The sequence below is a fragment of the Oncorhynchus clarkii genome, chromosome 12, assembly GCF_045791955.1.
Source record: "Oncorhynchus clarkii lewisi isolate Uvic-CL-2024 chromosome 12, UVic_Ocla_1.0, whole genome shotgun sequence".
NCBI classification, from domain to species: domain Eukaryota; kingdom Metazoa; phylum Chordata; class Actinopteri; order Salmoniformes; family Salmonidae; genus Oncorhynchus; species Oncorhynchus clarkii.
The window spans coordinates 92,718,048-92,734,001 of record NC_092158.1 but is presented as its reverse complement, the minus strand read 5'-3'; the positions used below and the strand labels follow the sequence as shown (position 1 = coordinate 92,734,001).

Sequence of the window (15,954 nt, the reverse complement as noted above, 5' to 3'; positions counted from 1 at the left end):
TTAAAAACTAGTGCACACTTACAAACTAGTGCATGTATACAAATATAAAATAATTATAATAATGCATACTTACAAATGATATAAATATGTAACAGCACAGTAATGTACTCAATGGTTTAACAGCGTATGTTCTGAGACGGCTTGTCTCCCTAATGGTACCTTATTCCACTTATAGCGCACTACATAGGGAATATGGCCCATAGTAGCGCACTAATAGGAATAGGGCCCATAGTAGTGCACTACATAGGGAATAGGGCCCATAGTAGTGTACTACATAGGGAATAGGGCCCATAGTAGTGCACTACATAGGGAATAGGGCCCATAGTAGTGCACTACATAGGGAATAGGGCCCATAGTAGTGCACTACATAGGGAATAGGGCCCATAGTAGTGCACTACATAGGGAATAGGGCCCATAGTAGTGCATTACATAGGGAATAGGGACCATAGTAGTGCACTACATAGGGAATAGGGTGACATTTGGGACAACCCCTTACACTCAACAGACAAATCAAAAGCACGTCTCCTTGATTTATATGAAATAAAACCAAGGCTCAAATGAAGAAGTGACGCCACAGGAGAGCGACATCAAAGCCTAGGCCCAGTAGGCTGCTACTGGCTCCATCTTCAGACAACACACCTGCTGTAGTCACTGGATGTCCCAGTGAAAAGCTGCCTCCCTAATGGGACCCCATTCCCCCATATGGGCCCTGGTCATTAATGACTTCCTATCCCCCCATATGGGCCCCGGTCATTAATGACTTCCTATTCCCCCCCATATGGGCCCTGGTCATTAATGACTTCCTATCCCCTCATATGGGCCCCGGTCATTAATGACTTCCTATATGGGCCCTGGTCAAATGTAGAATGAGTTGCCATTTGGGACACACACCCCAGTGAAAATGAGTAGCATGAGTCCATAGACAGAATATATTAGGTGTTTGAGGCTTGAGACTTGCTGATCAGCCTGACTAACCCAACACCTTATTGAGACTTGTTGATCAGCCTGACTAACCCAACACCTTATTGACACTTGTTGATCAGCCTGACTAACCCAACACCTTATTGAGACTTGTTGATCAGCCTGACTAACCCAACACCTTATTGAGACTTGTTGATCAGCCTGACTAACCCAACACCTTATTGAGACTTGTTGATCAGCCTGACTAACCCAACACCTTATTGAGACTTGCTGATCAGCCTGACTAACCCAACACCTTATTGAGACTTGCTGATCAGCCTGACTAACCCAACACCTTATTGACACTTGTTGATCAGCCTGACTAACCCAACACCTTATTGACACTTGTTGATCAGCCTGACTAACCCAACACCTTATTGACACTTGTTGATCAGCCTGACTAACCCAACACCTTATTGACACTTGTTGATCAGCCTGACTAACCCAACACCTTATTGAGACTTGTTGATCAGCCTGACTAACACAACACCTTATTGACACTTGTTGATCAGCCTGACTAACACAACACCTTATTGATACTTGTTGATCAGCCTGACTAACACAACACCTTATTGAGACTTGTTGATCAGCCTGACTAACCCAATAGCGTATGGCTCCAGAGGTTCAATAATATAATAACACCTACTAACCAACGGATAAAGTGCCAACAAGGAAAAAGTGGTCTCTGCTGAACGCAGAAGGCTACAGTCAAATTATCCTATATTTGGCCCAAATGACACCCTGTTCCCTATAAAGTGCACTACTTCTGAACTGGTCATTTAGGGTGCCATTTGGGATTTGGCCAGAAGGATGTGTATTACATTCATTTAAATAAAGCAGGTTTAAAGCCAGCCAGGTCTCTCCCTAGACTAGTTATAGGTTACAGACAACAGGTCTCTCCCTAGACTAGTTACTAGTTACAGACAACAGGTCTCTCCCTAGACTAGTTATAGGTTACAGACAACAGGTCTCTCCCTAGACTAGTTATAGGTTACAGACAACAGGTCTCTCCCTAGACTAGTTATAGGTTACAGACAACAGGTCTCTCCCTAGACTAGTTACTGGTTACAGACAACAGGTCTCTCCCTAGACTAGTTACTGGTTACAGACAGCAGGTCTCTCCCTAGACTAGTTACTGGTTACAGACAACAGGTCTCTCCCTAGACTAGTTACTGGTTACAGACAACAGGTCTCTCCCTAGACTAGTTACTGGTTACAGACAACAGGTCTCTCCCTAGACTAGTTACTGGTTACAGACAACAGGTCTCTCCCTAGACTAGTTACTGGTTACAGACAACAGGTCTCTCCCTAGACTAGTTACTGGTTACAGACAACAGGTCTCTCCCTAGACTAGTTATAGGTTACAGACAACAGGTCTCTCCCTAGACTAGTTACTGGTTACAGACAACATGTCTCTCCCTAGACTAGTTATAGGTTACAGACAACAGGTCTCTCCTAGACTAGTTATAGGTTACAGACAACACGTCTCTCCCTAGACTAGTTACTGGTTACAAACAACAGGTCTCTCCCTAGACTAGTTACTGGTTACAGACAACATGTCTCTCCCTAGACTAGTTATAGGTTACAGACAACAGGTCTCTCCTAGACTAGTTATAGGTTACAGACAACACGTCTCTCCCTAGACTAGTTATAGGTTACAGACAGCAGGTCTCTCCCTAGACTAGTACTGGTTACAGACAACAGGTCTCTCCCTAGACTAGTACTGGTTACAGACAACAGGTCTCTCCCTAGGCTAGTTACTAGTTACAGACAACAGGTCTCTCCCTAGACTAGTTACTAGTTACAGACAACAGGTCTCTCCCTAGGCTAGTTATAGGTTACAGACAACAGACTGCAACGCAGGGCTTGGGTCAAGAGAAGTGTGGTGTAGGATGCCGTTTGAGGTGTGGCACTATGGAAAGCAGCGTCTGTGAGGTCAAGGGTCAAAGGCCACCCAGGCAGAGGTCAAGGGTGGGTGACCTCACTCTCTTTAACAGTACTCAACATAGAGGGGGGCGGGATCTGACTGATGGGACAGGTTTCAACAGCCGGCGTCTGTGATTGGACAGATATCCATTCACTCACTCCCTGTGGGGAATAACATTGCACTGTCTGTCAAATAAATATTCAACCTAGTCCACCCGGTTCTATTGGAGAGAAAATATCAGAACATTCAGGTTCCGTTGGAGAGAATAGATCAGAACATTCTGGTTCCCTTGGAAAGAACAGATGAGAACATTCTGGTTACATTGAACACACCAGAACATTCCGGTTCTGCTGGAAGGAACACACCAGAACATTCCGGTTCCGTTAGAGAGAACACACCAGAACATTCCGGTTCTGTTGGAAGGAACACACCAGAACATTCCGGTTCCGATGGGGAGAACAATTCAGAATATTCCAGTTACATTGGATAGAAAAAAATCTGAATATTCTGATTCTTTACTCTGATGGCAATAAATGCAAACTGGGGCAGAGACAAAACAAAAATGACTCTTATAGTCTCTTAACAGAGTACATCTTCAAAAGCACACAATGCCCATTTAAAAATAAAAATAAACCTAGGTGGTATTCTGAGTCTGTTTGACGGAGGAGAGCAGGTCAGATGGCCTTCTGATTTCCCACAACGGCAAGCCGGAGCGGACAAATTCTGCAAGATGAAGGGAATCTTGAAAACATCCAGACACCCGTTCAAAGGAGAGTTTAACAAACAGAGTTTGGGAGAAACAGTAAGAGTTGTTGGAAGGGATTTGTCCTGGAGAAGTCTTTAGTTAAGGGAGGGATGGAGTAACAGGAGGGATTTGTCCTGGAGAAGTCTTTAGTTAAGGGAGGGACGAGTAACAGAAGGGATTTGTCCTGGAGAAGTCTTTAGTTAAGGGAGGGAAGAGTAACAGGAGGGATTTGTCCTGGAGAAGTCTTTAGTTAAGGGAGGGATGGAGGGAGGAGTAACAGGAGGGATTTGTCCTGGAGAAGTCTTTAGTTAAGGGAGGGATGGAGGGAGGAGTAACAGGAGGGATTTGTCCTGGAGAAGTCTTTAGTTAAGGGAGGGATGGAGGGAGGAGTAACAGGAGGGATTTGTCCTGGAGAAGTCTTTAGTTAAGGGAGGGATGGAGGGAGGAGTAACAGGAGGGATTTGTCCTGGAGAAGTCTTTAGTTAAGGGAGGGAGGAGTAACAGAAGGGATTTGTCCTGGAGAAGTCTTTAGTTAAGGGAGGGAGGAGTAACAGGAGGGATTTGTCCTGGAGAAGTCTTTAGTTAAGGGAGGGATGGAGGGAGGAGTAACAGGAGGGATTTGTCCTGGAGAAGTCTTTAGTTAAGGGAGGGATGGAGGGAGGAGTAACAGGAGGGATTTGTCCTGGAGAAGTCTTTAGTTAAGGGAGGGAGGAGTAACAGGAGGGATTTGTCCTGGAGAAGTCTTTAGTTAAGGGAGGGATGGAGGGAAGAGTAACAGGAGGGATTTGTCCTGGAGAAGTCTTTAGTTAAGGGAGGGATGGAGTAACAGGAGGGATTTGTCCTGGAGAAGTCTTTAGTTAAGGGAGGGAGGAGTAACAGGAGGGATTTGTCCTGGAGAAGTCTTTAGTTAAGGGAGGGATGGAGGGAGGAGTAACAGGAGGGATTTGTCCTGGATAAGTCTTTAGTTAAGGGAGGGAGGAGTAACAGGAGGGATTTGTCCTGGAGAAGCAGCAGCATCAGGTTCAGTGGAGTGAATCCTTGACATATTCGGTAGTAGAGGGAGGGAGAGATGGATGGATGGATGGAGGGGTAGAGAGAGAAGTAGAGGGAGGGATGGAAGGAGAAGAGGGAGGGATGGATGGAGGGAGGGATGGTGGGAGGAGTAGAGGGAGGGAGGGATAGAGGGAGAAGTAGAGGGAGGAAGGAGTGTAGGTAGAGTTCTCCCATAATTTATACACACTTATCAGAAACATTGATATCCTTAGAAATCTCCTCTCGCTCTCTGCTACCTCTTCCCTGCACAGCCTCCCGGTCGGAGGAGAGGAAGAGGGGGTTGGAGGAGGAGTTCTCTGTAAGGAGGGATGTTGTCTTTAAGCAACCTGTCCTCTCCCGTTCACCCACTCAGACCAGTCCAGAGTCTTTAGCCATCTTGTAGAAGATTCCTCTCTTGGTGATGAGAGTGGAGGGAGAGTCAAACTCTGCCATCTCCCCTTTATCCAGGACCAGCACTCTGAAGGGAGGAGAGAGAGAGATGAGAGAGAGAAAGAGCAGGTGTGTCTGTGTTTTCATATATTACCTGGTGTAGTCCATGATAGTATTGAGTCAGTCTATACAGTATATTACCTGGTGTAGTCCATGATAGTATTGAGTCAGTCTATATATTACCTGGTGTAGTCCATGATAGTATTGAGTCAGTCTATATATTACCTGGTGTAGTCCATGATAGTATTGAGTCAGTCTATATATTACCTGGTGTAGTCCATGATAGTATTGAGTCAGTCTATATATTACCTGGTGTAGTCCATGATAGTATTGAGTCAGTCTATATATTACCTGGTGTAGTCCATGATAGTATTGAGTCAGTCTATATATTACCTGGTGTAGTCCATGATAGTATTGAGTCAGTCTATATATTACCTGGTGTAGTCCATGATAGTATTAAGTCAGTCTATATATTACCTGGTGTAGTCCATGATAGTATTGAGTCAGTCTATATATTACCTGGTGTAGTCCATGATAGTATTGAGTCAGTCTATATATTACCTGGTGTAGTCCGTGATAGTATTGAGTCAGTCTATATAGTATATTACCTGGTGTAGTCCATGATAGTATTGAGTCAGTCTATATATTACCTGGTGTAGTCCATGATAGTATTGAGTCAGTCTATATATTACCTGGTGTAGTCCATGATAGTATTGAGTCAGTCTATATATTACCTGGTGTAGTCCATGATAGTATTGAGTCAGTCTATATATTACCTGGTGTAGTCCATGATAGTATTGAGTCAGTCTATATATTACCTGGTGTAGTCCATGATAGTATTGAGTCAGTCTATATATTACCTGGTGTAGTCCGTGATAGTATTGAGTCAGTCTATATAGTATATTACCTGGTGTAGTCCATGATAGTATTGAGTCAGTCTATATATTACCTGGTGTAGTCCATGATAGTATTGAGTCAGTCTATATATTACCTGGTGTAGTCCATGATAGTATTGAGTCAGTCTATATATTACCTGGTGTAGTCCGTGATAGTATTGAGTCAGTCTATATATTACCTGGTGTAGTCCATGATAGTATTGAGTCAGTCTATATATTACCTGGTGTAGTCCATGATAGTATTGAGTCAGTCTATATATTACCTGGTGTAGTCCATGATAGTATTGAGTCAGTCTATACAGTATATTACCTGGTGTAGTCCATGATAGTATTAAGTCAGTCTATATATTACCTGGTGTAGTCCATGATAGTATTGAGTCAGTCTATATATTACCTGGTGTAGTCCGTGATAGTATTGAGTCAGTCTATATATTACCTGGTGTAGTCCATGATAGTATTGAGTCAGTCTATATATTACCTGGTGTAGTCCATGATAGTATTGAGTCAGTCTATACAGTATATTACCTGGTGTAGTCCATGATAGTATTAAGTCAGTCTATATATTACCTGGTGTAGTCCATGATAGTATTGAGTCAGTCTATATATTACCTGGTGTAGTCCGTGATAGTATTGAGTCAGTCTATATATTACCTGGTGTAGTCCATGATAGTATTGAGTCAGTCTATATATTACCTGGTGTAGTCCATGATAGTATTGAGTCAGTCTATATATTACCTGGTGTAGTCCATGATAGTATTGAGTCAGTCTATATATTATCTGGTGTAGTCCATGATAGTATTGAGTCAGTCTATATATTACCTGGTGTAGTCCATGATAGTATTGAGTCAGTCGATATATTACCTGGTGTAGTCCATGATAGTATTGAGTCAGTCTATACAGTATATCACCTGGTGTAGTCCGTGATAGTTTTGAGTCAGTCTATATATTACCTGGTGTAGTCTGTGATAGTATTGAGTCAGTCTATATATTACCTGGTGTAGTCCATGATAGTATTAAGTCAGTCTATATATTACCTGGTGTAGTCCATGATAGTATTGAGTCAGTCTATATATTACCTGGTGTAGTCCGTGATAGTATTGAGTCAGTCTATATAGTATATTACCTGGTGTAGTCCATGATAGTATTGAGTCAGTCTATATATTACCTGGTGTAGTCCATGATAGTATTGAGTCAGTCTATATAGTATATTACCTGGTGTAGTCCATGATAGTATTGAGTCAGTCTATATATTACCTGGTGTAGTCCATGATAGTATTGAGTCAGTCTATATATTACCTGGTGTAGTCCATGATAGTATTGAGTCAGTCTATATATTACCTGGTGTAGTCCATGATAGTATTGAGTCAGTCTATATATTACCTGGTGTAGTCCATGATAGTATTGAGTCAGTCTATACAGTATATTACCTGGTGTAGTCCATGATAGTATTGAGTCAGTCTATATATTACCTGGTGTAGTCCATGATAGTATTGAGTCAGTCTATATATAACCTGGTGTAGTCCATGATAGTATTAAGTCAGTCTATATTTTACCTGGTGTAGTTCGTGATAGTATTGAGTCAGTCTATATATTATCTGGTGTAGTCCGTGATAGTATTGAGTCAGTCTATATATAACCTGGTGTAGTCCATGATAGTATTGAGTCAGTCTATATATTACCTGGTGTAGTCCATGACAGTATTGAGTCAGTCTATATATAACCTGGTGTAGTCCATGATAGTATTGAGTCAGTCTATATATTACCTGGTGTAGTCCATGACAGTATTGAGTCAGTCTATACAGTATATTACCTGGTGTAGTCCATGATAGTATTGAGTCAGTCTATATATTACCTGGTGTAGTCCATGATAGGATTGAGTCAGTCTATATATTACCTGGTGTAGTCCATGATAGTATTGAGTCAGTCTATATATAACCTGGTGTAGTCCATGATAGTATTGAGTCAGTCTATATATTACCTGGTGTAGTCCATGACAGTATTGAGTCAGTCTATACAGTATATTACCTGGTGTAGTCCATGATAGTATTGAGTCAGTCTATATATTACCTGGTGTAGTCCATGATAGGATTGAGTCAGTCTATATATTACCTGGTGTAGTCCGTGATAGTATTGAGTCAGTCTATATATTACCTGGTGTAGTCCATGATAGTATTGAGTCAGTCTATATATTACCTGGTGTAGTCCATGATAGTATTGAGTCAGTCTATACAGTATATTACCTGGTGTAGTCCATGATAGTATTGAGTCAGTCTATATATTACCTGGTGTAGTCCATGATAGTATTGAGTCAGTCTATATATAACCTGGTGTAGTCCATGATAGTATTGAGTCAGTCTATATATTACCTGGTGTAGTCCATGACAGTATTGAGTCAGTCTATACAGTATATTACCTGGTGTAGTCCATGATAGTATTGAGTCAGTCTATATATTACCTGGTGTAGTCCATGATAGGATTGAGTCAGTCTATATATTACCTGGTGTAGTCCGTGATAGTATTGAGTCAGTCTATATATTACCTGGTGTAGTCCATGACAGTATTGAGTCAGTCTATATATTACCTGGTGTAGTCCGTGATAGTATTGAGTCAGTCTATATATTATCTGGTGTAGTTCATGATAGTATTGAGTCAGTCTATATATTACCTGGTGTAGTCCATGATAGTATTGAGTCAGTCTATATATTACCTGGTGTAGTCCATGATAGTATTAAGTCAGTCTATATATTACCTGGTGTAGTCCATGATAGTATTGAGTCAGTCTATATATTACCTGGTGTAGTCCATGATAGTATTGAGTCAGTCTATATATTACCTGGTGTAGTCCGTGATAGTATTGAGTCAGTCTATATAGTATATTACCTGGTGTAGTCCATGATAGTATTGAGTCAGTCTATATATTACCTGGTGTAGTCCATGATAGTATTGAGTCAGTCTATATATTACCTGGTGTAGTCCATGATAGTATTGAGTCAGTCTATATATTACCTGGTGTAGTCCATGATAGTATTGAGTCAGTCTATATATTACCTGGTGTAGTCCATGATAGTATTGAGTCAGTCTATATATTACCTGGTGTAGTCCATGATAGTATTGAGTCAGTCTATATATTACCTGGTGTAGTCCGTGATAGTATTGAGTCAGTCTATATAGTATATTACCTGGTGTAGTCCATGATAGTATTGAGTCAGTCTATATATTACCTGGTGTAGTCCATGATAGTATTGAGTCAGTCTATATATTACCTGGTGTAGTCCATGATAGTATTGAGTCAGTCTATATATTACCTGGTGTAGTCCGTGATAGTATTGAGTCAGTCTATATATTACCTGGTGTAGTCCATGATAGTATTGAGTCAGTCTATATATTACCTGGTGTAGTCCATGATAGTATTGAGTCAGTCTATATATTACCTGGTGTAGTCCATGATAGTATTGAGTCAGTCTATACAGTATATTACCTGGTGTAGTCCATGATAGTATTAAGTCAGTCTATATATTACCTGGTGTAGTCCATGATAGTATTGAGTCAGTCTATATATTACCTGGTGTAGTCCGTGATAGTATTGAGTCAGTCTATATATTACCTGGTGTAGTCCATGATAGTATTGAGTCAGTCTATATATTACCTGGTGTAGTCCATGATAGTATTGAGTCAGTCTATACAGTATATTACCTGGTGTAGTCCATGATAGTATTAAGTCAGTCTATATATTACCTGGTGTAGTCCATGATAGTATTGAGTCAGTCTATATATTACCTGGTGTAGTCCGTGATAGTATTGAGTCAGTCTATATATTACCTGGTGTAGTCCATGATAGTATTGAGTCAGTCTATATATTACCTGGTGTAGTCCATGATAGTATTGAGTCAGTCTATATATTACCTGGTGTAGTCCATGATAGTATTGAGTCAGTCTATATATTATCTGGTGTAGTCCATGATAGTATTGAGTCAGTCTATATATTACCTGGTGTAGTCCATGATAGTATTGAGTCAGTCGATGTATTACCTGGTGTAGTCCATGATAGTATTGAGTCAGTCTATACAGTATATCACCTGGTGTAGTCCGTGATAGTTTTGAGTCAGTCTATATATTACCTGGTGTAGTCTGTGATAGTATTGAGTCAGTCTATATATTACCTGGTGTAGTCCATGATAGTATTAAGTCAGTCTATATATTACCTGGTGTAGTCCATGATAGTATTGAGTCAGTCTATATATTACCTGGTGTAGTCCGTGATAGTATTGAGTCAGTCTATATAGTATATTACCTGGTGTAGTCCATGATAGTATTGAGTCAGTCTATATATTACCTGGTGTAGTCCATGATAGTATTGAGTCAGTCTATATAGTATATTACCTGGTGTAGTCCATGATAGTATTGAGTCAGTCTATATATTACCTGGTGTAGTCCATGATAGTATTGAGTCAGTCTATATATTACCTGGTGTAGTCCATGATAGTATTGAGTCAGTCTATATATTACCTGGTGTAGTCCATGATAGTATTGAGTCAGTCTATATATTACCTGGTGTAGTCCATGATAGTATTGAGTCAGTCTATACAGTATATTACCTGGTGTAGTCCATGATAGTATTGAGTCAGTCTATATATTACCTGGTGTAGTCCATGATAGTATTGAGTCAGTCTATATATAACCTGGTGTAGTCCATGATAGTATTAAGTCAGTCTATATTTTACCTGGTGTAGTTCGTGATAGTATTGAGTCAGTCTATATATTATCTGGTGTAGTCCGTGATAGTATTGAGTCAGTCTATATATAACCTGGTGTAGTCCATGATAGTATTGAGTCAGTCTATATATTACCTGGTGTAGTCCATGATAGTATTGAGTCAGTCTATACAGTATATTACCTGGTGTAGTCCATGATAGTATTGAGTCAGTCTATATATTACCTGGTGTAGTCCATGATAGTATTGAGTCAGTCTATATATAACCTGGTGTAGTCCATGATAGTATTGAGTCAGTCTATATATTACCTGGTGTAGTCCATGACAGTATTGAGTCAGTCTATACAGTATATTACCTGGTGTAGTCCATGATAGTATTGAGTCAGTCTATATATTACCTGGTGTAGTCCATGATAGGATTGAGTCAGTCTATATATTACCTGGTGTAGTCCGTGATAGTATTGAGTCAGTCTATATATTACCTGGTGTAGTCCATGACAGTATTGAGTCAGTCTATATATTACCTGGTGTAGTCCGTGATAGTATTGAGTCAGTCTATATATTATCTGGTGTAGTTCATGATAGTATTGAGTCAGTCTATATATTACCTGGTGTAGTCCATGATAGTATTGAGTCAGTCTATATATTACCTGGTGTAGTCCGTGATAGTATTGAGTCAGTCTATATAGTATATTACCTGGTGTAGTCCATGATAGTATTGAGTCAGTCTATATATTACCTGGTGTAGTCCATGATAGTATTGAGTCAGTCTATATAGTATATTACCTGGTGTAGTCCATGATAGTATTGAGTCAGTCTATATATTACCTGGTGTAGTCCATGATAGTATTGAGTCAGTCTATATATTACCTGGTGTAGTCCATGATAGTATTGAGTCAGTCTATACAGTCTATTACCTGGTGTAGTCCATGATAGTATTGAGTCAGTCTATATATTACCTGGTGTAGTCCATGATAGTATTGAGTCAGTCTATACAGTATATTACCTGGTGTAGTCCATGATAGTATTGAGTCAGTCTATATATTACCTGGTGTAGTCCATGATAGTATTGAGTCAGTCTATATATAACCTGGTGTAGTCCATGATAGTATTAAGTCAGTCTATATATTACCTGGTGTAGTCCGTGATAGTATTGAGTCAGTCTATATATTACCTGGTGTAGTCCGTGATAGTATTGAGTCAGTCTATATATTATCTGGTGTAGTTCATGATAGTATTGAGTCAGTCTATATATTACCTGGTGTAGTCCATGATAGTATTGAGTCAGTCTATATATTACCTGGTGTAGTCCGTGATAGTATTGAGTCAGTCTATATAGTATATTACCTGGTGTAGTCCATGATAGTATTGAGTCAGTCTATATATTACCTGGTGTAGTCCATGATAGTATTGAGTCAGTCTATATAGTATATTACCTGGTGTAGTCCATGATAGTATTGAGTCAGTCTATATATTACCTGGTGTAGTCCATGATAGTATTGAGTCAGTCTATATATTACCTGGTGTAGTCCATGATAGTATTGAGTCAGTCTATACAGTCTATTACCTGGTGTAGTCCATGATAGTATTGAGTCAGTCTATATATTACCTGGTGTAGTCCATGATAGTATTGAGTCAGTCTATACAGTATATTACCTGGTGTAGTCCATGATAGTATTGAGTCAGTCTATATATTACCTGGTGTAGTCCATGATAGTATTGAGTCAGTCTATATATAACCTGGTGTAGTCCATGATAGTATTAAGTCAGTCTATATATTACCTGGTGTAGTCCGTGATAGTATTGAGTCAGTCTATATATTATCTGGTGTAGTCCGTGATAGTATTGAGTCAGTCTATATATAACCTGGTGTAGTCCATGATAGTATTGAGTCAGTCTATATATTACCTGGTGTAGTCCGTGATAGTATTGAGTCAGTCTATATATTACCTGGTGTAGTCCATGACAGTATTGAGTCAGTCTATATATTACCTGGTGTAGTCCGTGATAGTATTGAGTCAGTCTATATATTATCTGGTGTAGTTCATGATAGTATTGAGTCAGTCTATATATTACCTGGTGTAGTCCATGATAGTATTGAGTCAGTCTATATATTACCTGGTGTAGTCCATGATAGTATTGAGTCAGTCTATATATTATCTGGTGTAGTCAGTGATAGTATTGAGTCAGTCTATATATTACCTGGTGTAGTCCATGATAGTATTGAGTCAGTCTATATATTACCTGGTGTAGTCCATGATAGTATTGAGTCAGTCTATATATTACCTGGTGTAGTCCATGATAGTATTGAGTCAGTCTATATATTATCTGGTGTAGTCAGTGATAGTATTGAGTCAGTCTATATATTACCTGGTGTAGTCCATGATAGTATTGAGTCAGTCTATATATTACCTGGTGTAGTCCATGACAGTATTGAGTCAGTCTATATATTACCTGGTGTAGTCCATGATAGTATTGAGTCTGTGTGCGATGGTCAGGACAGTGCAGTCATCAAACTGGGTTCTGATGGTGGACTGGATCAGGTTGTCTGTCTCCAGGTCCACAGCAGCTGTGGCCTCATCCAGAACCAAGATCTTCGTCTTCCTCAGGAGGGCTCGGGCCAGACACACCAGCTGGCGCTGACCCAGACTGGAGAGAGATTATGTTAATGAGAGAGAGAGAGGTTAAGAAACAAGAAGGAGAGTGAAGAGAGGTAAGGAGAGAGGACAGAGGTAAGGAGAGGAGGAGAGAGGTAAGAAGAGGAGGAGAGAGGAGAGAGGTAAGAAGAGAAGGAGAGAGGAAAAAAGAGGAAGAGAGGAGGAGAGAGGTAAGGAGAGGAGGAGAGAGCAGAGAAGAGGAGGAGAGGAGGAGAGAGGTAAGGAGAGGAGGAGAGAGGAGAGAAGAGGAGGAGAGGAGGAGAGGAGGAGAGAGGTAAGGAGAGGAGGAGAGAGGAGAGAAGAGGAGAGAGGTAAGGAGAGGAGGAGAGAGGAGAGAGGTAAGGAGAGGAGGAGAGAGATAAGGAGAGGAGGACAGAGGTAAGGAGAGAAGGAGAGAGGGAAGAAGAGGAGAGAAGGACGAGAGAGCGAACCAGAAGCTGTGTGTGTATGTAATGCTATGTAGGCCTATATATGGTATATGTAGGCCTATGTATGGTGAATGTAGGCCTATGTTGCCTTGTGTACCTGAGGTTCTCTCCTCCCTCTGAACACTCGTGGTTGAGTTTGTCCGGCAGGCCCGACACAAAGCTCTTGAGATGGGAGAGCTCCAGGGCTCTCCACACCTCCTCATCAGAGTAGCCATCGAAGGGGTCCAGATTCATCCTCAGAGACCCAGAGAACAACACTGGATCCTGGAGGGGGAGGGAGGAGGGGGGAGAGGGGGAGAGCCATGAGAGAGAGGGGGAGAGAGGGAAAGGAGGAAGGGGAGGGGGGGGGGGGGGGTGAGGGAGGGAGAGGATAAATAAAGATATTTTAAATATAACAGGTCTCCAGAAGAGTGTGGGTCAGTTTGAGTGTGTCTGTATGGGCCGTGGGTGTGTACCTGTGGTATGATGGTGATCCTGGAGCGGAGTTCATGGAGACCCAGCGTAGCGATGTTAACTCCATCGATATGAATCTCTCCCTCACACGCCTCGATGATGCGGAACAATCCTAGAGTCAGAGAGGACTTCCCTGCTCCTGTACGACCTACTATACCCACCTGGAACAACAACAACAACAACAACAGTCAATTCCCTGCTCCTGTACGACCTACTATACCCACCTGGAACAACAACAAGTCACTACCCTGCTCCTGTACGACCTACTATACCCACCTGGAACAAGAACAACAACAACAGTCCCTACCCTGCTCCTGTACGACCTACAATACCCACCTGGAACAACAACAACAACAGTCCCTACCCTGCTCCTGTACGACCTACTATACCCACCTGGAACAACAACAAGTCACTACCCTGCTCCTGTACGACCTACTATACCCACCTGGAACAACAACAAGTCACTACCCTGCTCCTGTACGACCTACAATACCCACCTGGAACAACAACAACAACAACAGTCAATTCCCTGCTCCTGTACGACCTACTATACCCACCTGGAACAACAACAAGTCACTACCCTGCTCCTGTACGACCTACTATACCCACCTGGAACAACAACAACAGTCACTACCCTGCTCCTGTACGACCTACTATACCCACCTGGAACAACAACAAGTCACTACCCTGCTCCTGTACGACCTACTATACCCACCTGGAACAAGAACAACAACAACAGTCCCTACCCTGCTCCTGTACGACCTACAATAACCACCTGGAACAACAACAACAACAGTCCCTACCCTGCTCCTGTACGACCTACTATACCCACCTGGAACAACAACAAGTCACTACCCTGCTCCTGTACGACCTACTATACCCACCTGGAACAACAACAAGTCACTACCCTGCTCCTGTACGACCTACAATACCCACCTGGAACAACAACAACAACAGTCAATTCCCTGCTCCTGTACGACCTACTATACCCACCTGGAACAACAACAACAGTCACTACCCTGCTCCTGTACGACCTACTACACCCACCTGGAACAACAACAAGTCACTACCCTGCTCCTGTACGACCTACTATACCCACCTGGAACAACAACAACAACAACAGTCAATTCCCTGCTCCTGTACGACCTACTATACCCACCTGGAACAACAACAAGTCACTACCCTGCTCCTGTACGACCTACTATACCCACCTGGAACAACAACAAGTCACTACCCTGCTCCTGTACGACCTACTATACCCACCTGGAACAACAACAAGTCACTACCCTGCTCCTGTACGACCTACTATACCCACCTGGAACAACAACAAGTCACTACCCTGCTCCTGTACGACCTACTATACCCACCTGGAACAACAACAAGTCACTACCCTGCTCCTGTACGACCTACTATACCCACCTGGAACAACAACAACAACAGTCAATTCCCTGCTCCTGTACGACCTACTATACCCACCTGGAACAACAACAAGTCACTACCCTGCTCCTGTACGACCTACTATACCCACCTGGAACAACAACAACAACAACAGTCACTACCCTGCTCCTGTACGACCTACTATACCCACCTGGAACAACAACAAGTCACTACCCTGCTCCTGTACGACCTACTATACCCACCTGGAACAACAACAAGTCACTACCCTGCTCCTGTACGACCTACAATACCCACCTG

At 41.8% G+C, this 15,954-nt stretch overlaps 1 protein-coding gene across 2 annotated transcripts in view; it reads right to left on the bottom strand.

Annotated features, from left to right (window-relative positions):
• Positions 1–4,404: 4,404 nt before the first annotated feature.
• The window catches only part of LOC139421667 (multidrug resistance-associated protein 1-like), a 77,092-nt gene continuing 65,542 nt past the window's right edge, over positions 4,405–15,954 (bottom strand). Inside the window, exons 31-34 of one of the 2 annotated variants that reach the window (XM_071172757.1) lie at positions 14,262–14,420; positions 13,904–14,070; positions 13,176–13,370; positions 4,405–5,142 (exon numbers count right to left, since the gene is read on the bottom strand). In XM_071172757.1, coding sequence (XP_071028858.1) covers positions 5,034–5,142; positions 13,176–13,370; positions 13,904–14,070; positions 14,262–14,420 — 630 coding nt within the window. In that variant the 3' untranslated portion in view covers positions 4,405–5,033. The remainder of the gene's footprint in view (positions 5,143–13,175; positions 13,371–13,903; positions 14,071–14,261; positions 14,421–15,954) is intronic. The other variant, XM_071172758.1, reaches the window with a different exon arrangement.